The 24,094-nt window shown below is 52.4% G+C and overlaps 1 protein-coding gene across 4 annotated transcripts; it reads left to right on the top strand.

The window, feature by feature from the left end:
* The first annotated feature begins 2,788 nt into the window (after positions 1–2,788).
* Positions 2,789–18,002, top strand: PTCH2 (patched 2). Of its 4 annotated transcripts, none has more exons than XM_081145162.1 (22): positions 2,789–3,074; positions 3,517–3,709; positions 10,118–10,307; positions 10,415–10,484; positions 10,671–10,762; positions 11,376–11,571; positions 12,121–12,242; positions 12,392–12,539; positions 12,617–12,748; positions 12,838–12,993; positions 13,079–13,171; positions 13,499–13,624; positions 13,714–13,832; positions 13,940–14,285; positions 14,399–14,711; positions 14,803–14,945; positions 15,023–15,203; positions 15,333–15,613; positions 15,721–15,858; positions 16,874–17,016; positions 17,097–17,196; positions 17,577–18,002. In XM_081145162.1, exons 1-22 carry the CDS (start codon positions 3,003–3,005, stop codon positions 17,829–17,831), a joined length of 3,609 nt encoding a protein of 1,202 aa, XP_081001288.1. In that variant the 5' UTR covers positions 2,789–3,002; the 3' UTR covers positions 17,832–18,002. The 4 variants fall into 4 exon arrangements, with proteins under 4 accessions (XP_081001288.1, XP_081001289.1, XP_081001290.1 ...); XM_081145164.1 differs by having other exon boundaries at positions 3,014–3,074; positions 3,594–3,709; XM_081145165.1 differs by lacking the exon at positions 2,789–3,074 and adding an exon at positions 7,628–7,743 and having other exon boundaries at positions 3,651–3,709.
* The last annotated feature ends 6,092 nt before the right edge of the window (positions 18,003–24,094 follow it).

Below are 24,094 nucleotides of genomic sequence, written 5' to 3'. Positions count from 1 at the left end.
GCACTAGAGCCTTGACAGGCTCTAAAGCTGCCAACTGGGAAGGGGCATACGTTCCCAGGCTTGGTCCCTCAACATAATGGGTGACAGTGGGGACTGCCTTGGCCTCTCCACATCTCAGGGTCATTGACTCAGCCTGGCCCAGATAACAGAAGCCAGCCCCAAGCATGGTGAGAAGCTTGGGGGAGTGCCAAGGAAAGAGGCCTGCCCTGGCTTCTCCCACATGGACCCTACCCTGAAGCCAGGCCTGGTCACTTTACCCAACATGTGTGTGTGTGAGAGAGAGTGACCTCACTTTTCCTGGCACTGTTCCTCAGCCGTATATATTACCTCATTTAATCTTTATGTCAATGTCAAAGATTATTTGACTTACCCAAGAACTCACAACCAGTAAAGTTAAAGATTCAGACCTGGAATCATATCTTCTTTTTGATTCAGTCATCCTCCCACCTCTCCAATCCAATTCCTCACTTCTGGAAACCTCCCTGAGTATTCCAGCTCACAGTGGTTTCCCCTGAGGCCTCTGTGCTCCCCTCATAAGCTATGAATGTCTAAAAAGCAGGTACTCTGCAAATCCCAGAGTTTAGCAAAGGGGTAAGACATAAGAAACCCTAAGGGATGTTTCTCTCATTAATCAGTAGATTTACTCCTTGGTGAGAATGAATTTAATTAGGTTGCTTTTCTCTTGTTATTTTTTGTACAACTTCTCTAGTTTGAGCCCAAAACACATGCCGAGGTCCAGGAGAAGCGACAGTGAGCCGGCTGTTCCACAGTGAAGCAGGCTGCTTGTAGAGAGGAAAGAGGAGCTTCTACTTCCCTTCCTATTCCCTGGGGTCTGGGCTTTAGCGCACCCTGGCTGAGCTCAGCTGCACTCAGGAAATCGCTTTTTTGGGAAGAAGAAAGGTCATTTTGGAGCAGCCAGAGGTCCCTAGGCCCAGGGTTGGAATGGTTGGAACTGCAGACCAATTTCTCCCACTCTGGTCTTTGAACTACAAGGCAAAAAGTTTTCTCAGCAGGCAGGCCCTACCCTGCAAGCATGTTGGACTTCACCACAGTTGTTAGCAATGGTGGGCCTGCTATGGAAGCAGAGTTCCAAGGCCCAGGCAATTACCAATCTATTTTTCCATGGACCTTATCTCTTGCAGAGATGATAAGAAGGAAGGAGGTCTCAAGAGCTACTACAGCTAATTCTCTCCACTTGTAGTCCTGGTGGCACACAGCCATACCCATCTTTGGCTGTAGCCCCAGGAACAATGTAGAGTGTCCATACAGCCTAGTTTAGAGGCTATTTCCATTTCCAGAGAATTGTTCAGGTATACTATTTTTATCCACAACAGGACCCACTCACTGCTCTGTGACAGGGAGGAAGAAAGTGCTATGCACATACACTGCTTTTAATGTGTAGTTACTACTTGGCCAGCAGCATCATACATATATTTGTTGCTCCACAGGCATTTTGCTACGTGAGTGGAACAGTGGAACCAGCAAACCTGTTAGGCATTCACACCCTCAGCCTAAAGATTCCCTTTCCCAGGACTGAGGCTCTGGGGCTGATGGTACTTGACACAAGTTTTCAAAAGGCGGTTTGGCAATCTGTAGCAAGAGCCAGAAGAATGCACTGCTTTTTGACTCAACACCCCCACTTCTGGGAATCTGTCCTAAGGACAGTCTCCAAATGATTGATACAGACTATGTAGTAACATGAGATATTTATGATGTAATGATAAACAAGGCTGAAGAACTGGCCAAGAAATTGGCTGGAGATAGTAGTCATTGCGTTAAAGTAATGAATTTATTGGAGATTCTTTTTCCCAAATTTTACTTTAGAATATTGATTTTTTTACCTCCTCTGCCACCCAAGGTTAATCAGTCAGGAACCTGGCAGGAGCAGCACACTCAGATGGGATAGCTGATGAAAGTTTAATTAAGAGACTATTCCCTGTTTCCAGTCCTTTCCACCCTGGTTTCTGCAGCTCTCAGTGACTCACTCAATTATTTTCTAGTGAGGGAGGCAGACTTTCAAGCACACAAATTCTCATAAATGGAATAATAAATACATAAGTTGCGTGCCATAAGAAGTGCAAAGGGAGAAGTGAACTGTGGGGAGGGAGGTGTGAATCAAGGAAGCTTCAAAGAGGGGTGACTGATGCATGTTTAGTTCTGAAGGTTGTCTACAGAAACAAAAGGTGGTCTGCCACGACATGCACAAAGGCAGAAACGCAGGCATGGTGCTTTTAGGAAATTACCTGTGGCTCTGCAGGGCTGGAAGGCACACTGGGTGGGTGTGGAGAAACTACGGGAGATGAGGCTTTTAGTTGGACCGTGCTGAGCGCTGCGCTCCACGTGGGCTTCGGGTTTGGGAGTTAGCAGGGCTGCACTTTAGAGAGACGACTCTGGCCGCCGTGGAGAAAGTGGGCTGAATGGGACAGGAGTGGAGGCAGAGAAGAGTGAAAAGAAGGGTCTGTGCCTTGGCCGGGCGGGCCAGCAGATACGCTTTCTCAGCCCCGGCCTCTCCGGACTTACCCTTGGCCAGCGCCGGGCCTCTCCGGGACCCCCCTCCCCGAGGGCCCCGCGGGCGGGCGGGCGGGCGGGCGGGGAGCGAGGCGCGGGGTGGCCCTGCCTGGGTGGTCTCCTGCGCTACCCCCCGCGGGGCCGTTGCCTAGCAGCGGATCCGGGCCGCGAGGATCCGGGTAATTTGCGAACCCCTCAGCCAATGGGAGAGCGTTACCCCTGCCCTCTCCCTTTTTCTGGGGCTACAGACGCCTCCCCGGCACTGCGGTCGCCACCTCGAGCCGCGCGGGCGTCGCGGGCGGGGAGCTCTGCGGCACGCGGGTCGCCTCCCGCGTCCTCCGGCCACGGCCGCCGCGGCGCACCTGCGCGCGACCCCCTCCCCCGCCCCGGGCCCGAGCGGCCCCCTCGATCCCGACGCGGGGATCAGGCCAGCCTATGGGGGCCCCCAGATAACGCGGGTTGGGGGCGCCCAGGCCCCCCGCATCCCCACCAGCATGGCCCGGCCGCCGCCCCTCGGGGAGCTGCCTCCGGACTACACGCCCCCAGCTAGAGCCGCGGCACCCCAGGTGAGTGGAGGGGAAGCCGGGAGGAGGGTGGGGCGGGTCTGGGACCCAGGTCTGCCACGCCGGCCTGTGCGAGGCGGGACGTCTCGGCGCCTGGTGGTACAGCCGCCGGGACAGGAGGGGGTGTGTCTTTAGGTCTGTTCCTTCGGCATTTAGCCGGGAGCGTGTCTGTGCTCCACCTCTGCCCACCTGAGAACAGGTGTGTCTGTAGGTACCCTGCTCTCAGAAAACGGGCCTCTGCCTTCCTCAGGTGTGCTGGGTGGGAGGACAGGGGATGGAGTTAAATCTTATTCCCTGTTTGGCCCTGCGTCTGTGTAGATCCACCCCGTCCTGCATCCAGAAACCAAGAAGCTAGGGCTTGGCAGAGAGTGTACACAGGGAGAAAGGGGAAGGATTTCACGCCTGGTTGCAGTAATGCCTACTGACCCTTCTCTTTCCATCCCAGATCCTAGCTGGGAGCCTGAAGGCTCCGCTCTGGCTTCGTGCTTACTTCCAGGGCCTCCTCTTCTCTCTGGGCTGCAGGATCCAGAGACACTGTGGCAAAGTGCTCTTCCTGGGACTGTTGGCCTTTGGGGCCCTGGCACTGGGTCTTCGCGTGGCCATCATTGAGACAGACCTAGAACAGCTCTGGGTGGAAGGTGAGTTGTGGACACTGACCATAGCTGCTTGGGTATGGTGAGCCCAAGGCACAAACAGGGTGAGGAGCTGGCTACTAAGTTCTAGTGGGCTTGGCTCTGGGTCTGGAGGCGACACCTGCCCAGCAGAGCCTGGGCATCTGGGAGCACTGCTCCCTCCCACACCTGTAAATAGATATCTGCAGATGGCGTCTTGTGAATAGGTATATAGACTAGTTATCTGCAAGTAAGTGAATGTGTGTGTGTTTAGCATTTATTGCCCACCTTTTATGTATATTTTTTAACTGCATGGCAGGGTTTACAAAGTCAGCTAAAAAAGACCCATCTTTTAGTAGCAAGAAAAGTAAAATATGTACTGGAATAGAATATACGATATAATACAAAGCAGAATAGGATTGTGCTGTATAGCGAAAGCAGGGAGAGATCACATCTGACCAGGAGAACCAGAACAGTTAGAACTGGAGGCCTGGGGAAACTGAGTAAATCACCTGGCAGGGCTCCAGGGAGAGGTCCCATGCCCCCAGGCCCCCTGCAGCCATTTAGTGAATCTGCACTTTGAAGCAATGGTAGGATCCAATGGGACCAAATCCTCACTTCCTAACGGAAGTATTAGATAAAAATGATTTCTTATTAATAATTTCGGCATAACTCCCTCCTTTCCTGGAGCCTGGTTTCTTATGGCAGCTCTTTAACAGAGTCAAACTCCCCTCTATTCTTGCCTAAAAATTTGCGTTTGTAGGTTCCCCCAAACCTCCTCCAGCCCTGGCCCACACCCAAGGGCAGGGCCCAGGTTAGAGTCTCACACCCTTGAGTTATTTCAAATGCTGGCAAGCTCTAGGATCCAGAGCAGATGTTTCTTGGAGCCTGCCTGCCTGCCTGTTGGGCTCCCACACCCCATCCCCACCCTACCCCCAGCCCTCTGCAGACTCTCACATACATATACACTCGAGGCCAGCCCGGGGGTCCAGGGCAGATGTTTCTCTGTGCCTGCCTGCCTTCCCGCAGCCCCAGGACACACATGTGCATACACGCACATGCACACATCCCCACCCACACCACTGCTGCCTGGGTGGTCCCAAATTACTCTTGGATTTCCTGCCACAATACAGGCTGTCTCCCCCTCTTCCTCCTTCTCCACTCACCAGATCTTCCCCATCTCAACACTGCTTGAACCTCCATGTGTCTTCATCTTCCCTCCTGCACTCTAGCCCAGGACAGGCTAGCACTTCCTTTATTTCAGAATACTGGTCTGCCCGGTATGGCTAGGGCTGGGGGTGAGGTCAAAGCAGTGATCTTGACCTGACCTTTTCTCCATGCTTCTGCTGTTGAGGCTTCTCCCAGCAATGCCCTAGGCAGTGAGGAGCTAATCTAGGTGAGGATGGAAAGGTACGCTCTCTATTCCTTTCCACTTTGCTAATACAGAAAGCAAAGAAAGAAGCAGGACATTGGCTGTCAGAGTTCTGGACCAGAGTTCAGGATCCTCTCCAGCTTTGCCATGGTGAGAGTTGGAATCTGACTTGTCCCTCCTGATCGATTTTAAAATAAAGCTAAAGGGCTCAGAAATGGGTTGTTAAAATAAAAATCACAACATATAGCCCAATTCGTACTTACAGAAACAGTAGTAGCGATGGTTTGAAATTGGAGCTGTCCCTGAAGATAAGAAACATATAGCCGTTCTATGTAGAAGGCAGGGGATGGCCATACCTCAGCAGTTGGTGGAAAATACTCTGGTTTTCTTTGTTTCTTTTTTTCTTAATCCTCACCTGAGGATATTTTTTCCATTGCTTTTCAGGGAGTGGAAGGGAGAGAGAGAGAGAAACAGCAATGTGAGAGAGACACATCGATTGGTTGCCCCCCACATGCACCCCAACCAGGGCCAGGGATCAAGCCTGCAACCGAGGTGCGTGCCCTTGGCCAGAATTGAACCTGGGACCCTTCAGTCCGAGGGTCGACACTTTAACTACTGAGCCAAATCAGCTAGGGCAGATTTTCTTTCTAAAAGCTTGGAGGTCAGGCTCCGTTCTCCTTGCTCAGCTAATTAGTTACTAAACCAGCAAGTTCTTCCTTCTTATCTTCTCTCATTACAGACCCTCCTTCCCACCTTTGTGGCCATTGCTCTAGTTGAAGCCTTTCTCAATCTCTGGAGTACACTTCTGATTGTATCATTTAGAATGCTTCTAGCCACATGAAAGAGAAAGAAAGGAAGGGAGGAAGGGAGAAGATTGATTTATCATCCCCAGTAACAGGAAATCTGGCAGTAGACAGTAGAGAAGTCCCAGAATAGTTAGTTCAGCAACCTAAGGACATCAGCAAGGACCCAGGTCCTTGCTATCTTTCTCCTCTGCATTCTTCAGCATGTTGGGCTTTTGTTCTCAAGCCCATCACCTCCTTGTTGTGGCTGCTTCAGTGGCAGAAAAAGAAGTCATCCTTCTCTTGCATCCCTCTTTGCAAGTGAGGAAAAATTTACCAGAAGCTTCCCAGCTGACTTCCCATATGGTCACTTTGGCAAGAATGTGCAGCACCCTGTGCCTAAATTCTTCACTAGCAAAAGCAATAGAATTACTGTGATTGACTTCTTAGACTTATCAGATTTCACCCTCTGAGGCTGGGGAGGGGCGCTGCTGCCCTAAGTCACTAGGCCTGTCAGAGGATGGTCAATGAAATCAAGGTCTGTTAGAGAGGTGGCTGATCTTCTGTCCCCTCTCACCTTCAAATCTGCCTCCACACTGCCCTCCTGTGGTGTATCTAAGTCTTGCCAAGTTACTCCGCATAAGAGTCCTTCCGCCTCTTTCTACTAGGTTCTGGGGAAGCTCCAGAATGAAGGCCAAGCTTCTTGCATACTTTCTAGACCCTCCACAATCTAACTCTTAAATCGCTTCTGCAGCATTGTCTCTGTCTCACCCTTAGCAGTCCAGCAACGCTTAGCCTTTCACACACTTGATCCAGAATGCCTTTCCCTGACTTCTTCCCCTGGCCAACTCCTACTCCTCCTTCACAACTCAGCTCTAGAATATATTGTTAGGTGATGGAAAAATCAGGTCATCTCACTTCTCTGCTCAAGACCTGCCATGGCTCCCATTTCACTAACCGCCTGAGACCCTACAGTAGCCTACATGCCTTACAGGTGAAGTTTCTAGACCAAACATTATGAACATTTCCGAGGGTCTTGACACATATTGCAGTATTGCTTTTCTCAAAATATTGTACCAAATTACACTCCCATGGTTGGTTAGAATGCACTCTTGTAAGCCATCAATGAGTGCTATCAACTTTTTATTTTTGCAAATTTGATAGACAATAATTTATTGTTCTTTTAATTTGTATTTATAAGATTAGCTATAAGGTGAGCTCTTTTTCCATGCTGGCTAACCAGTTATAGTCTCCCTTCTGTAGGAAAAAAGTTCTTTGTTTTTTTATATCTTTATTGATTTCAGAGAGAGGAAAGGAGAGGGAGAGAGAGAGATAGAAACATCAATGATGAAAGAATCATTGATCGAGCCTGCAACCCGGGCATGTGCCCTGACCGGCAATCGAACCCCGATCACCTGGATCCTAGGTCAACACTCAACGGCTGAGCCCCGCCCGGCCGGGCAGGGTAAAAGTTTTTAACAAATGTTCATTTTGATGTCTCCTCCCATTCTCGTACCTCCTCCCACCCACAGTTATTTTTCTCTCCACTTCTTTCTCATTTTTCTGTCACATCATTTCTCTCCCAGCAACAATTGAATAACAACTTTGTACAGTGGTACCTCGGTTTTCTAACGTTGAACATTTCGGTTTACGAACGCCGTAAACCCAGAAGGAAATGCTTCGGTTTCCAAACACGCCCCAGAAATGGAACACGCCACGCGGCTCCCGCTGCGGGCAAGACCCTGAGGCCCAGCTGTCGGCTGTTGATCCCTCGGTTTTCGAACGTTTCAGACTCGGGCTTCGGGAACGGGTCACATTCGGAAACCGAGGGACCGCTGTATCTGCGCCTACTGCGTGCTGGGCAGTTTCCTAAGTACTTCGCCTACACTGATTCTAATTCCACCAAGGTAGGGATCGTCTCCATTTTACAGATGAGGAAATTAAGGGCCAGAGACTAAGTAATTTGCCCCAAGCACAGACTTGGTGTCAGAGCCGAGGCTCAAAGCCAGGTCTGCACAGAGCGCTTGTGCTGTCCCCGACACCCTGTGTCTCTTCCTGCCCGTGTAATACGTCCCAGTTCACGTCTGTCGTCAGCCGGGGGTCATCTTTCTCCTCCTCATTTTTCCTAAGGATTCTTTATTCTCTGTGATGTTGTATTTTAGGTTGTCCATGCTTCTTTCTCCTGCTTTCCTACTAGTTCTTTCTGGGTTCCTGCCTTCGCCCATCCCTCCTTCCCCTCAGCACCCTTGCTCACTGTGGGGAGCTACGTCTGTCCTCCGCTCCTGTCCCCTCACGGCAGCTCTGGCCCACGCTGGGAGAAATAAGCACTGTAGTGCAGGCCCGGGAGAGGAGGAGGCAGGTGAGGAGGAGAAAGAGGAGGTGGATGCCCTGGCCAGGCTGCAGGTTCCATTCCTGGTCAGGGCACGTACCCAGGTTGCAGGTTCAATCCCTGGTTCGAACGTGTATGGGAGGCAACCGATCGATGTTTCTCTCTCACATCCATGTTGCTCTTTCTTTCTCTCTCTCTCTCTTCTCTCAAAAAAGAAAAAAGAGTAGCAGGAAGGGGGCAGGGTGGCTGTGAGAAACTGGATTCATGAGGGAAGGCCAGGAATGTGATTTGGGTGGGGGGATGTGAGCATATAGGTAAATCTGTTTTGAGGGGTTACCAAGGGTTTGGGGCTCTCATGAGTGAGATTATGTGGGTTTAAAAAAGAGGTTGGGGAGCATGATGATCCCAGGTGGCGATGACATCTCAGAGAAGCAGTATGTGGGGGCCCCGGGGGTAGCAGTGACTGACAGGAAGGGGCCCCAGACAGGGAGGGGCAGAAGTGGCTCTAAGATCAGACCAAGTGTATATACAAAGCCTCCGGGGTGACTTGGCACTGCCCCTCGCCCTCCTCCAACCAGTCAGGTCGTATCCACTCACAGCGTCCTTGCCTCCGCCAGGCGCCAGTGACAGAGCACGACTCCACAGCTAGCGTAACATAGGACATGAGAGGCACTGACGCCAAGGAGACTGAGGCGGGCTTCGCACTGGGACTCCCTGTTGTCTGGACAGTGAGACTGGGGAAAGGGACCTGGACCCGGTTGTTCCCCCTGGCCCACTTTGCTGTCACCTCCGCCAGGGTACATGAGCTGACTCCAGGGATTTCTTGCATCAGTGGACGCAGTGTCAACAGCATCACACTGCACGACTGTCCGGCCCTCCCCCTCGCCTGTGCCACCACAGGGCCCATCGTTACCAGGCACTCCCATCCCGACCCTCTTGGCAGAACAGTTTACAAAACGGTGTATGGCTATGAAATTGCTGCCTACGGCAACCTGAGCTAGGAACCAGCCCCAGGCCCAACCCCAGGCCTGTTCTTTTAGGACGCCCTCCCAGTGGCAGCCTCCCTGTTGGTCCCGTTGTCCCTCTGTCTTCCCTAACAGCTCAGATAGGAACTGAGTGAAGGCTCCCTCACCAGGGTGCCCTCACAGTCCCAGCCTTGGCCCAGCTCATACTGATCTCTCTCTTTTTTTTTTTAATCCTTACCCGAGGATATTTTTTCCATTGCTTTTCAGAGAGAGTGGAAGAGGGGGAGGGAGGGAGAGAGAGAGAGAGAGAAACACCGATGTGAGAGAGACACACCAATTGGTTGCCTCCTGCACTCACCCCAACCAGGGCCAGGGATCGAGCCTCCGACCAAGGTACATGCCCTTGGCCGTAATCGAACCTGGGACCCGTCAGTCTGTGGGCTGACGCTCTAACCACTGAGCAAACTGGCTAGGGCCTGATCTCTCTCTTTTTTTTCTTTTTAATATATCTTTATTGATTTCAGAGAGAGGAAGGGAGAGGGAGAGAGAGAGAGAGAAACATCAATGATGAGAGAGTCATTGATCAAGCCCGCAACCCGGGCATGTGCCCTGATCGGGAATCGAACCCCGATCGCCTGGATCCTAGGTCGACGCTCAACCGCTGAGCCACGCCCAGCCGGGCCTCATCTCTCATTTTTAAGTTGTTTTCCCCAAACCTAGTCAACCTGGTTCATGCTTAAATCTAGACCACACAAGAATTCCCTAGAGCTACACAGCTGAGGCTCTGGCTTCCGTGGTAGAATTCCAGATTCTGAGCAAAGGGACAGGAGCCTGGGGAGTCAGTGTGGCCATCAGGGAGAAGGCAGGATTTCCTCTCAGCAGCACTTTCCCCATTTGTACTGGGCTCCGTCCATGGGTTAGGGTCCCACATTCCCCAGAGCTCTGATCCACCGAGGCTCTTTCTCCTGAGCTTTCTCTCTCTGGCAGTGGGCAGCCGGGTGAGCCAGGAGCTTCAGTACACCAAGGAGAAACTGGGGGAGGAGGCTGCGTACACCTCCCAGATGTTGATACAGACCCCACGCCAGGAGGGAGAGAACGTCCTCACACCTGAAGCACTTCGCCTCCACCTCCAGGCAGCCCTCACGGCCAGTAAAGTGCAAGTATCACTCTATGGAAAGTGAGTCTGGCTGGTCCCTTGAGCAGCTGGGGGTGACATGCACTACGGCAGGGCTAGAGTAGGAATCCCCGTCTTCTGCTGATCTCCTGTGCCCCTGGCTACTGCAGGTCGTGGGACTTGAACAAAATCTGCTACAAGTCAGGAGTTCCCCTAATTGAAAATGGGATGATTGAGCGGGTGAGTAGCATGAGCTGTTCTCTGAGACTGGGTGAAAGTGGAACCTTTTCTGGAGTAGGGGAAGACTCAGAGAGACTCCGGGAGGCTAAAAGTTGGGAGGTGGGGGGTTGTAGAGGGCACTGTACAAAGGTGATAGAGAAAGGAGCCCAGAAACAGGACTGATGTGGCCTGGCGTGTCCCTGGCAGATGATTGAGAAATTGTTTCCATGCGTGATCCTCACTCCCCTGGACTGCTTCTGGGAGGGAGCCAAGCTCCAAGGAGGCTCTGCCTACTTGCCGTGAGTGCCACTACAACTGCTCCCAGGGCCCTGCCTTGTCTTGTGGGGGTGTGGGGACTTCTCCAGCAGAAAAGAGGGGTGGGAGTAAAGATAACCTTCAAAACCTTACCAAGGGCCCAATGACCTCCCAGGCCAGGGTCAGAGCATGGGCTGTCCCGGGCTCTCTCCACGTCCCCTGTCTCCTCACTCCAAAGGAAAGGCAGGCCTATTTAGACAAAACAAAACACAAAGGTCTATAAGACCTGAGCAGAGGAGAAAAAAGATCCCAAGAAAGAGTATGCCAGGGAGTTAGCTAGGTATCACCTAAGCTGTTGCCCAGGCCAGAAAGAAAACCTGTTAGAGGCAGGTGCCTATATGGTTATGTATTAGAACCAAGGATAGATGGCTTGGGGAGGGACTCAGTGGGGCTTTTCTGAGCCTGAGGTCCATCTCAGCCCCTTGCCTGCATCCACAGCTCACTGCAGCAACCTGGTGCAGCCTGGGAGCTTTGGAAAGCTGGGCCTCGCATTCCCTCCATACAGAGGAGGGTGGGGTACAGCATGGGTTCCCTAACAGCAGTTTGGAGGGTGCGAATTGATCCCTGATTCTCACTAGCCACGGGCTCTCCCCTCAGCGGCCGTCCTGACATCCAATGGACCAACCTGGATCCCGAGCAGCTGCTGGAAGAACTGGGTCCCTTTGCCTCCCTCGAGGGCTTCCGGGAGCTGCTCGACAAGGCACAGGTGGGCCAGGCCTACGTGGGGCGGCCCTGTCTGAACCCTGACGACCCTCACTGCCCACCTAGTGCTCCTAACCATCGCAGCAGGCAGGTGGGTTCCAGCCAGGAAAAGGCTTTTTCCCTTGCCTTTCCCCTCCTCGCGTGTTCCTGTTAGGGAAGAAAGCAGGTCGTGCTCTGTGCTCTGCCCCCCATTTCCTGGATATGGTTACCCTGTTTCCATTGTGCTAGACGCCTAGAGTCCTCCTAAGGAACCCTCAAGTGGCATATGAGTCCCTTGGTTCTTTCCTAAGCCAGAAAGGCCTGTACAGGGAAATAGACTTGTACAGGGAAACAGGACCAATTAGGTAAGCGTGAGTGTCACACCTAGTTCTCTGATTGTCTTGTGGACCTGTGAATGTGGACCTTTTTCCAAAACCCACCAAAGTTATGCCAGCTCCTCCCGGCAGCCTATTCCCAGGCCCCTGCTCCTCCTTGTGGCCTTGTCTCTGCAGGACGCTAGCTGTTCATTTAAAGCATAGGCAAGAGGCTCAGGAGGCAGTTTTCTATGCTTCAGGCCTATAGAGCTCCGTGATTCCTGGAGGACACCAGCTATCCACAGCCAGGGTCTTGAGTAATAATCCTCTCCTCTGTCCCCCTCCAGGCTCCCAACATGACTCAGGAATTGAGCGGGGGCTGCCACGGTTTCTCCCACAAGTTCATGCACTGGCAGGAGGAATTGCTGCTGGGAGGCATGGCCAGAGACCCCCAAGGACAACTGCTGAGGTAGGGCTTCCCCTGGGACTTGGCAAGGGGACCCCAGGCTGGGAATCCACACTCCAATGCCACGCAGCTCTGTCAAAAGCCCCCTGCATGCCCCACACTGGGTGTCAGGCCAGCAGCTCTGACATCCACCTCTCCTGCCCCCTCACCAGGGCAGAGGCCCTGCAGAGCACCTTCCTGCTGATGAGCCCCCGCCAGCTGTATGAGCACTTCCGGGGCGACTACCAGACACACGACATCGGCTGGAGCGAGGAGCAGGCTGGCACCGTGCTGCAGGCCTGGCAGCGGCGCTTCGTGCAGGTCAGTGCAGAGAAGGGCAGGGCGGTACCCTGAGGCCACACCCCCTCCTGCCCCTCAGATCCACCCTGTCTCTCCAGCTGGCCCAGGAGGCCCTGCCTGAGAATGCGTCTCAGCAGATCCACGCCTTCTCCTCCACCACCCTGGATGACATCCTGCACGCTTTCTCTGAAGTCAGTGCTGCCCGTGTGGTGGGAGGCTATCTGCTTATGGTGGGTCCCACTCCTAGCACCTTGCCCCACTTCCACCCGGTGTCTACCGTGGGAACCCCCGTCCAAGACAGTGTCCCCTCTCCTTACAGCTGGCCTACGCCTGCGTGACTATGCTGCGGTGGGACTGTGCCCAGTCCCAGGGTGCCGTGGGCCTTGCTGGGGTGCTGCTGGTGGCCCTGGCAGTGGCATCAGGCCTTGGGCTCTGTGCCCTGCTTGGCATCGCCTTCAATGCTGCCACCACCCAGGTACAACAGAACTGCAGGGCAGACTTGGGTGCCCACAGCTCAGGCTGCTTGGTTCCCCCAGCTGCCCGCCCCTGTACCCTTCCAGGTGCTGCCCTTCTTGGCACTGGGCATCGGCGTGGATGACATATTCCTGCTGGCACATGCCTTTACAGAGGCTCCACCGGGCACCCCTCTCCAGGTGCGGCTCCCCTCTCCAGCCTGGGCTCGTCTGAGTTCAGCACAGGGGTTAGGAGTCTCTTGGTTTGGGTGACGTTGGGCTAGTAATTAACCTCTCTGTGCCTCAGTTCCCTCATCTGTGAGTGAATGTAATAATAGTGCTTGTACTGTAAGGGTTGATGTGAGGATCAGTGAGATAATTCGCGTGCTTAGAACAGTGTGCGTGTCACACACGTGGTACTCAGTAAATGTTTGCTGTGTGGTTATGTCCCTCCTCTGCCATCCCAAGTTCTCAGGCCTCCCCTTCACTCGACCTTGAAGACTCATGGCCCCTCCCCTGTCCTGGCAGGAGCGGATGGGCGAGTGTCTGCTCCGCACAGGCCCCAGTGTCGCACTCACATCCATCAACAACATGGTCGCCTTCTTCATGGCCGCCCTTGTCCCCATCCCTGCCTTGCGAGCCTTCTCCTTGCAGGTGAGGCTTCAGGAAGGGGCCCAACTCAGGTCGGGTGTGAAGCTGGGGGCATGCTTCATCCAGCCTCGCGCCCTCCCTGTCCACCCCAGGCGGCCATAGTGGTTGGCTGTAACTTTGCAGCCGTGATGCTTATCTTCCCAGCGGTCCTCAGCCTGGACCTGCACCGGCGCCACTGCCAGCGCCTTGACGTGCTCTGCTGCTTCTCTAGGTACTGCCCCCGTACCCCCACACCTGTCCCACCAGGTCCCACCCCATCCTGTCCCCTCACTCATATTTCCCAGCACAGACCTATCACTCTGTCTCTGCCTCTTTCAGCCCCTGTTCTCGGGTGATTCAGATTCTGCCCCAGGAGTTGGCGGATAGGACAGTACCAGTGGGCATTGCCCACCTGACTGCCACCATTCATGCTTTTGCCCACTGTGAATCCAGCAGCCAGCATGTAGTCACCAGCCTGCCTCCCCAAGCCCACCTGGTGCCTCCACCTTCTGACCCACTGAGCTCTGAACTTTTCAGCCCAGGAGGGTCCACGCGGGACCTTCTGGGCCAGGAGGAGGGGACAAGGCAGAAGGCAGCCTACAAGCCTCTGCCTTGTGCCCGCTGGACCCTAGCCCATTTTGCCCGCCATCAGTTTGCGCCCTTGCTGCTCCAGTCACACACCAAGGTAAGACTCCAAGCCTGGAGGAGTGGGGGTGGGTCAGGGCAGGGAGCCTAGCCCACCATCTGCTGGCTGGGGGGCGTCCCTGGGCGTCCCATCTAAGTTGCCATTTCCCACAGGCTGTGGTACTGGTACTCTTTGGGGCTCTTCTGGGCCTGAGCCTCTACGGAGCAACCTTGGTGCAGGACGGGCTGGCCCTGACAGATGTGGTGCCTCGGGGCACCAAGGAGCATGCCTTCCTGAGCGCCCAGCTCAGGTACTTCTCCCTGTATGAGGTGGCCCTGGTAACACAGGGTGGCTTTGACTACGCCCACTCCCAACGCGCCCTCTTTGATCTGCACCAGCACTTCAGTTCCCTCAAGGCCGTGCTGCCTCCACCTGCCACTCAGGCTCCCCGCACCTGGCTGCACTATTACCGCAACTGGCTACAGGGTGAGAGGCCAGGAGACTAGCAGGGAGGGCTGCTGCAAGCAGAAGCCCCCAGGGCCGCAGGCTAACTGCACCCTACCCTGTTCTCCCCCAGGAATCCAGGCTGCATTTGACCAAGACTGGGCTGCTGGGCACATTACCCGCCACTCGTACCGCAATGGTTCTGAGGATGGGGCCCTGGCCTACAAACTGCTCATCCAGACTGGTGATGCCCAGGAACCTCTGGATTTCAGCCAGGTTGGGAGAGGGCTGGATGGGTTAGGGGGGTTCCAGGCCTCACAGGCCCGGGCCTTCAGCACTCCCTGCCTCTGCAGCTGACCACAAGGAAGCTGGTGGACAAGGAGGGGCTGATTCCACCCGAGCTCTTCTACCTGGGGCTGACCGTGTGGGTGAGCAGTGACCCCCTGGGCCTGGCAGCCTCGCAGGCCAACTTCTACCCCCCACCTCCCGAGTGGCTGCATGACAAGTACGACACTACCGGGGAGAACCTTCGCAGTGAGTCCTGGGGAAGCCAGCAAGAGCCTTGGCCTGGGCCCACACAGGCCCTACCCTAAGGCCCTGCCCACTGTTCCCTGTGCTCACTGGCCGCCCCTCCCTCTCGTTGCTCCCCCCTCCCCTCCACAGTCCCAGCGGCCCAGCCCCTGGAGTTTGCCCAGTTCCCCTTCCTACTGCGCGGCCTCCAGAAGACTTCGGACTTCGTGGAGGCCATCGAGGGGGCCCGGGCCGCGTGCGCCAAGGCAGGCCAGGCCGGGGTGCGTGCCTACCCCAGCGGCTCCCCCTTCCTCTTCTGGGAGCAGTATCTGGGCCTGCGGCGCTGCTTCCTGCTGGCTATCTGCATCCTGCTGGTGTGCACTTTCCTCGTCTGTGCCCTGCTGCTGCTCAACCCCTGGACAGCTGGCCTCATAGTGAGTATTTGCAGGATTGGGGCCAGAGAGACCCAGGGTTCCTTCACCCTCTCCTGCCCATCCTGTTATCCCTCCGAGGAGCCCTGGGTGAGCTCTGCCCTCCCCAGGTGCTGGTCCTGGCAGTGATGACCGTGGAGCTCTTTGGCATCATGGGTTTCCTGGGCATCAAGCTGAGCGCCATCCCTGTGGTGATCCTTGTGGCCTCTGTGGGCATTGGTGTCGAGTTCACAGTTCATGTGGCTCTGGTGAGCACAGGCACTGGGGGAGGGGCGGGCCAGCAGCTTCAGTAAGCAGCAAATATTTATCAAGCACCTACTGTGTGCTGGGGACTGTATAAGAATTGGGGATATAATAGCAATATAGACAGGCTTTACCTTCAAGGAGCTTATGTTCTAGAGTGTAGTGATAAATAAATAAGCAGCCATTTCAGTAGAGAGGAGGGACAAAGCCCTGACAAGAATGGAGGGAAAGAAAATGGGAACCAGTGATTCTTTTAGATGGTTATACTGTGAAGGGGATCGGAGAAATGGGATGGCAGCGGGTGGCAATGTGGGTAAAGGAGGGATTCTACCAGGAAAGAGGTAGGAGAAGTGAGGCAGACACAGGCCCTCCTGGAGAAGAGGAGTGGGCGGTACAGGGGGCCACAGACCACTAACCAGACCCCACAAACAGTTCCCTTCTCTTTTCTGCCCATAATAGCTCTATTATTATTCTGATCATAAGAACAATATACTCCTTGGGGGGGGGGGGAGGGTTAGCCTGCAGAAAAGTACTAAGAATAGAAATCCTCTGAACCGCCACCCTGAGAAGTAACTTATCACTTTGGTGTCCATTCTCCTAGACCAGGGAAGACAAACTTTTCTGTGAAGACCCAGATTGTAAATATTTTAGGCTTCGCAGGTCATATAGTCTCTATTGCAACTCCACCATTGTAACATTAAAGCAAAAACAGGCAATAATATAGAAATGAATAGGTGGGGCTGTGTGTTAAACAAAACTTTATTTACAAAAGTAGGTGACAGGCTATAGTTTGCCAGCCTATTCTAGACATTGCTCTGTGTCTCACCAGACACATCTCTACAGTGTTACCTAAATGGACTCATGCCCGCTGCCTGGACAGTTCCCAGGCGCTCAGCGTACCTGGCCTTCTGTGGGCCAAGGCATGAGTGACCCCCAGGGACAGATGAACAGAAGCTGGGACATAGGAGAGCTGGCCATGGCTGGCTGAGGAGCAGCTACAGGACCACTTTATTCCCGCAGGGCTTCCTGACCACCCAGGGCAGCCGGAGCCTGCGGGCTGCCCGGGCCCTGGAGCACACCTTCGCCCCGGTGACTGATGGGGCCGTCTCCACACTGCTGGGTCTGCTCATGCTTGCTGGTTCCAACTTTGACTTCATCGTAAGGTAGGTGAGGGCTCAGGCCCAGGAGGCAGGACGCGCCTCTGCTGACCTCAGGGCCTGCTCAAGCTGACCTCCCCCCCCAGGTACTTCTTCGTGGTGCTGACAGTGCTCACACTCCTGGGCCTTCTCCATGGGCTTGTGCTGCTGCCTGTGCTGCTGTCCATCCTGGGCCCCCCCCCAGAGGTGACCATACCCTCCCTCTGCTCCTCGCCCAGGGGACGAGGTGGGACAGGCAAAGGGAAGGGACAACGCCAAGACAAAGGCCCTCAGTGGCCAAGAGACAGGGCTCAGCTCACAAGGAGCCTTCCCCTTTGCCCAGACACCATGCCTCTGCCCCTCATCGCTCCTGGCTTCTTCACAGAACCCACCTTAGCCTTCAGGGTCCAGAGCAAGGTGCCCTGTTTATCTTGGGCGTTGACATCCTGTCCCTTGACAGCTCTCATTTCCTGCTGGAGGCCAACAAGGCCCCCAGCTTCCAACAGCCCTGGTGATGCACCAGGGAGGTGCTGAAGGGGATTGAGGCTCCGGCCCCTGGGCTCACTGAGGCTGGTGTCTCCCCACAGGTGGTACAGATATACAAGGAGAGCCCGGAGATCCTGAACCCCCCAGCTCCACGAGCAGGAGGACTCAGGTGGGGGTTTTCCCCCACCCTGCCCCAGAGCTTTGCCAGAGTGACTACCTCCATGACCGTGGCCCTCCACCCACCCCCACTGCCTGGTGCCTACATCCACCCAGCCTCTGATGAGTCTACTTGGTCCCCTACTGCCAACGGCTCCAGCAACCTCACTTCTAGGGCACCATGTCCAGCCACTGAGTGAAAGAGCAGCTGAAGCATGGAGACCCTGCTTGGGCCACATGAAATCACTGAAAAGCAATGGGTGGGTTACTGAATGCAGGGTGGACTCCTGGAGAGCTCTACTGCTGCTGCCTGTCTGCCTGCACTCCCTCCCCAGACTCAGCCATCACAGACCTCCCTGATATCGATACAAAACCAACGCTTCTAGGCTGTGAGCAGCCTTCCACGCCCGCGTCCTGTGTGCCGTCCCTGTGTCTGGGTAGGAGTAAAAGCTAGCACTTCAGGCTGCCCCCCCCCACTGCTGCCCCCAGCAGACCAAGCCTGAGGGATCCTCCAGCACCCTTTACCAGTCCTGGCCCCACACTGCTTGGTGACTCCTGCGTAGGCTCCCTGTATCCCTGCCTACCTCCTACCACATAAATTATTTATATGAAGATGTTTATTTTTGTAGTTTATACAGATGTTAGCTATGCTGAAAGTTTTATTTTTAAAGAGTGAAATATATTCTATATGAACTCATCTCAAATGACTGATACTTTTCTTTCCAACAGAGTTGGGAGTTTGCAAGTAGAAATGTCAGGACCGAAGGTCCTAGGGCTACTCTGTTCCTGGCTGGGAAGCGCCCCAGGTTCTAATTTTTTGTCACTTCACTGTAGTCTATTTATTCACCTGAAAGTGAAGATGATGTTCAGCAAACATTATGTTGGTCATCTACTTGGTAATGGTCTAGGTTAGATGCTTAGCATACAAAATGATATGAATGTTTTTGATGTCAAACCCTACTGTGTGGCTTTCGGAGCATCATAATCCAGCCCCGTGCACTTCACCAGACTCATCACCCACCTTCCTGTTTCAGCAGCATGGGGCCCATGGGTGAAGGGCACAGCCATGCAGCAAATGGGAAGTGAGATGGAAGATCAGGAAAGTAGCTAATTGAAGAGATGAGGACAGCAGGGTCTGGAGAGAGATTTTAGGAGTTTGGTGCCCAGACCGACCTCCAAGGCAGAGGCTTCTACAAGTCAGCAATCAGCCTGGCGCCCCAGAAGCATCTTTGGCCAGACATCCAGGGGATCAGTGGGGGAACTTCAGAAATTGTGCTAGGAACCAGTGAGGCACTGTGTTTAAGCTGTTTGTTCTGTGAAGGTTGAGCAGCCCCACTGCACAGAGGTCTTGAAGACTCTGGTCACACCCCTGGGCTAGAATACAGTGCCTCACCCCTCGGGGTGAGGGTCTTTATTGCTTTTCCCCAACTATTCCAGGGCTCAGTTTCAACTGACACATATACCACCCACTCACCAGAAACAGTCCCATCCTGAGAGCACTGCCTTCTCACACCTCACCCACCGCCCCAAAGGCCAGATAATCATGTTCTGACCAGAAATGAAAAAAATAACTAAATATGTTTAATGCAGCTGAATCAACACTAAAACACCTAAAAAGACAAGAGAAGTGAGTAGTTGGCTTGGACGTGGGCTCATCCAACACATCCGAGGGGTGGAGGTTGGCTGGATTTTGGTCCAGGAGTGTCTGGTTCACTAGGAGGGGCTTTTTAGTGGAGCAGGAGAGCTCACCAGACTGGAACGTGCAAAAGCTGTCAGTCCACTGTGTCACCAGCTGAGTGACCAGCTGTATGTTTAACCTCGTGAGCCTCAGTGTCTTGCTCTGTGAAATGGGAAGATTAGTCTATCTTGTAGGGTGCTGTCTTTTTCTTTCAGGATTTTAAATTAAGTCATTTATGTAAGACATGACCTGGCATTTCGTAAGTGCTCCCTGTTTTTGCAGTTTGTACAGATGTTAGCTTTGTTGAAAGATTTTGCTCTGATTGCATGCTTAGGGGAAAACCCTGAAACGTGGAACGAAGGCTGTGTCCTGGTATGGCAGCAGCTGAAGGGACTCCAGCCAGCTGGAGCTCCACGAACCGCAGGAATGCCCATCCTGGGGCACTGACCACATCCAGTCTGCGACAGGGCCCGCTGCTTGCAGGGCAGTGCACCCTGTGTGGCACCTCACACTCCTCAGCCCTCGACTTTAACTCCCTTCCAGCCCTCCCCATCACTGACAAGATAAAATCCAAGCCATTTCCAGGCCCAACTCCATGTAGCCTCTGCCGCCCCCCCAGCTCTCTGGGTGACAGTGACTGCGCCCGCCAGACGCCCTCATTTAGACACACCCTGCTCTACACCAGCTGAATTACTTTCCGTGTTCACCTAGGCCTTCCCGTCTGCTAGCACTGTTCCACCTCCCCTTGACTGAACTATCCTTCCAGATAAACTGGATGCCATCTCCTTGGGGGGGGGGACGGGGGACTCCCGTGGTCCCACTGCGCGTGAACGTCTGTGCTGGACAGTTTCCCCTTCTGCCCCTAGAACTGGGGGTCCCTGCGAGTACGGAATGACAGGACTGAACCTCAACGATTAGGACTTAATCCCAGCCCCGCACGGAAGTAAGCGCCCGGCAGCGGCGGCAACAGCCCTTTCTCCGGGCGAACGGGGCGCAGGTTCCGAGAGGAAGAGCCGCGGCTGGGGGTCGGGCAGCCGCGCCGCGGCCCCGCCGCCTGCGATTTGCATACCCATGGTGCACCGCGACAGCGGTTCCCGGCGCTCGCGCTCCAGCCCCGCGGGAATCTCTCACGCGCGCGGGCACACTGCGGGCGACAGAGCTGAGCTCTACGCAAACACCGGCGCGGGAGCGCGGACGGCGCGGGAGCGGAGCAACCATAAGTGAGCTAAGGGGTAGCTTGCTCTAAGAAGTTCCAGCCGCAGCGCGAAGGCATACTCTGGTTTCTCTTCAGATCGCATAAATCTTTCGCCTTTTACTAAAGATTTCCGTGGAGAGGAACAGTTATGAGTTTTCACTCAATTTTTTGAGGCCTCGTTTTTACGAGGCTACTTTACTAAAGTTAAAAAGAAGAAGAAATCAGTGATAAGTCCTGTCTTTTGTCTCGTCCTACACTATTCCCCGTAAGTAAAACACCTTGTTTGGAGATTTTGTAGTTGCTAACCTGCTTTACATCCATCTCCAGGTCCCATTGATTCCCACGTTCACAGCACCGCTTCATACAATCTTTTACTCCTCTACTGCTGCCACCCTGGGCCAAGGGCTCTCCTGATGGTTTTCAAGCGATAGGCTCCTCTGTAACTACTCTATTTAGATTGCCCTTCCCCTACTCCCCATCTTCCCCACCCCTTGGTTCCTCCCAAGGCTCTGCACTACAAGCAAATTATTTTTTAAATTTAAATCCCATCACACACCGCTCTTCCGCACAGACCCCTCCCTTTCCCCAGGACCAAAGGCTCAAGCTCAGTCCTCCGGCAGGTCTCTAGGACGAAGTTATCTCATCAGAGGTCAGCACTCACCATCCGGTATTAAACAGTTCCATTCCCACCACATCACCGCTTATCCTTTTAACTTGCTTTATTTTTCTTCAGAGCGCAAACTACTCCCTAATTATGGCATACATTAATCCATTTGCTACACGGTTCTCCTCCTAGAATGTAAGTTCCGTGAGTCAGGGACTTCACCTGACTTGTTCTCTGATGGATTCCATGACTCAAAATCCATGTCTGGCACATGAACACTCAATGTATATTTGTGGAACAAATGGATGAATAGATTTATTTTCTAAACTACATATACAGTATTTCATCTCTCCCACTACAGTTCTAAGCACTTTACAGAATTAATCTTCCTAAGAACCCTATTGAGTAGGTACTATTATTATATCTATTTTATAAATAAGGAAAGTGAAGCCTAGATAGGTTAAATAGCCTCACTCAAGTCACAAAGCCAGAAAGTGGTGGAGCTGGGATTCAAACCCAGCAGCCTGGCTCCAGAAGAGGCATACTCTTAATCACTGTGCTACTGATGGGGTTCAGGACATGCTACCCCAAAATATGGCACCTTGGCATATGGACTATTTTAAACTGAAGGAATTAGAGAAAACAGGAAAGGTACTTTGACCTTCCCACCCCACCCCACTCCCTTCCCCCTAAAAACAGGTCATAAATCCTCACATGAGAGGAACCATCACTGTACCGGGAGGAAATGTGCTCTCTTTATCGCCAAAGACGAAGGCTCTGAGAAGAATCCTAACCAACAGGCTTTGCTAAGTTTCCCCCAGTTACTCTGTAACCTATCATACTTCTCTACAGAAGTCCACTTCTTCATCAAACCTAGCATAAAAATACTCAGGTTTAACCTTTTCTTCCAGTCTTCATTTCCTTAGGAAGGCTCCCGTATCATGTAAAACTTAAATAAGTGTTTATGCTTTTCTCCTGTTAAACTGTCTTAGTTTAATTTCAGACCCAGCAAGGGACCCTAAGAAGGGGAAAGAAAACTTTTCCTCTTCAACACTACCTTTCTTTTTCTTTTTTTAAAACTTTTTATATATTTTTATTGATTTTTAGGGAAAGAGGGAGGAGAGAGGGAGATAGAAACATTAATGAGAGAGAAACGACTGGCCGCCTCCTGAATGCCCCCCACTAGAGACCTAGCCCGAAACCAAGGCATGTGCCCTGACTAGGAATTGAACCAGTGACCTCTTGGTACATGGGATGACGCTCAATCCACTGAGCCACACCAGACGAGCTAATACCTTTTCTTTTAGCAAAAGGAATTGTGGGTGTAAAGGGGCACCATAATAAATCTAACTGAAAGTAACCTCACAGGGTGATCTGATCATAAAATCCTAACTGGGCAGGTCATGGTAGGTAATCATGCCCCAGGCCCATAACTTCTTTAGTAAAAGGCTTACCTTTTCCTTAAGCAAGCCTTGTCCATGCTTTTATACATCTAAGTTAACCCGCCTTTGAAAAACGCTGTAACCACAATCAAGAACGCACTGTCCTGTAATCCAATCCCCAACTTGCTTTCTCCGACTTTGATGCAATCTTCCTTACACTCCCTCCTTAACTCCAAATTTAGAAAAGAAATTGCACAACTGCCCTGACCAGTTGGCTTAGTGGTTAGAGCATCGTCCTGTACACCAAAGAGTTGTGGGTCCAAATTCCAATCAGGGCATATACCCAGGTTGTGGGTTTGATCCCTGGTGGGGGCGCATGCGGGCGGCAACTGATCAATGTTTTCTCACACTGATATATATATAGATATATGTGTGTGTGTATATATACATATATATGTATATATACATATATATGTATATATATATCCCTCTCCCTTCCTTTTCCTCTCTCTCTCTCCCTTCCTCTTTCTCTTTGGAATCAATGAAACAAATGTCTTTGGATGAGGAGTTTTTAAAAAAGAAACTGCATAACTGTCATTCTCCAGAGCACTTGAGATCTTGCTTTCCAGCACTGTCATCAGTTTGACTCAAATAAATTCTTATCAATTCTCTACAGGTTTGAACATTTCTTACATTGACAGGTTCATGCTCTATTTGGTTTGTGCTGCGTTTTCACCAAAGATCACAGGTATCTTTTTATACCATTGTAGGGCTATACCATAGATAATTAAACCAGTCCTCTAGGGTAAACCAATCCTCTAGGACATTGTTATTAATTCTCATCAACCAAACACTGCTGTCATAAAGTGGTACTGTTAATCATATGCAATATATTTTTGTATAAAATCTTTGAGATATTAGTCTAACTTTATTTTCTTCCAAATAGTCAATTCTCCCTCATGTTAGATTGATAGTATTTTGTTTCACAGTTCTTTTAAACTCTTTATGCAATAAAATAGCATTTAAATAAGTGGGGGTAAGTCATCACTGAACATTTACAGAGCACTATTTATGTGATAGGGACTGGGAAGCAGAAATTAATAAGGTCCCACTCCAGGCCTAAGGGATCTTTCTCCAGGGAGATTCAGATCCTCAGGAAGACAAAATGTGTAACAAATGAAAGACTAGCATGGGGAGTCTTCAATAACCCAAGAGAGGAAATCCAGAGCTAGAGGACTAGTGCCTTCAGGACCACTGAATTCCTGAAAACATAGTTGTTGAGAGAAAAACTGCTATTATTTGAAGCCACTAGTAAATTTTGGGTGCCCTGGAAGCAAAATAGATTAAATTTTGTCGTGCAGGCAATGGAGATGTTGAGGAACTTAATAAGGGGAGTAGGGCTGACAATCTTAGATAAGCCTGGCAGCACTGTGGGAAATGAATTTGGGGGCGGGGCGCCAGAATGAAGGCAAGACGACCAACTACGGGTCTGGTGGGGCCATTCCTGCCACAGAGAGCACTGACTGAACTGGGGCCGAAAGAGCTGAGACTGCTGTAAAGATCTTGTAAAGGAGGAAAAATAACTTTTCCTCAACTCTAAGCTC

The sequence above is a fragment of the Miniopterus schreibersii genome, assembly GCF_964146895.1.
Source record: "Miniopterus schreibersii genome assembly, chromosome: 8".
NCBI classification, from domain to species: Eukaryota; Metazoa; Chordata; class Mammalia; order Chiroptera; family Miniopteridae; genus Miniopterus; species Miniopterus schreibersii.
The sequence above is the reverse complement of the archived record's forward strand: the minus strand, read 5'-3'. Positions and strand labels throughout refer to the sequence as shown.

Bases quoted from the DNA above. Each gene is read 5' to 3' on its own strand.
- PTCH2 (XM_081145162.1), top strand. From the start codon at position 3,003: ATGGCCCGGCCGCCGCCCCTCGGGGAGCTGCCTCCGGACTACACGCCC. The intron at 14,946-15,022 runs GTTGGGAGAGGG...CTGCCTCTGCAG, and splicing joins AACCTCTGGATTTCAGCCAG to CTGACCACAAGGAAGCTGGT. The intron at 15,859-16,873 runs GTGAGCACAGGC...TTATTCCCGCAG, and splicing joins TCACAGTTCATGTGGCTCTG to GGCTTCCTGACCACCCAGGG.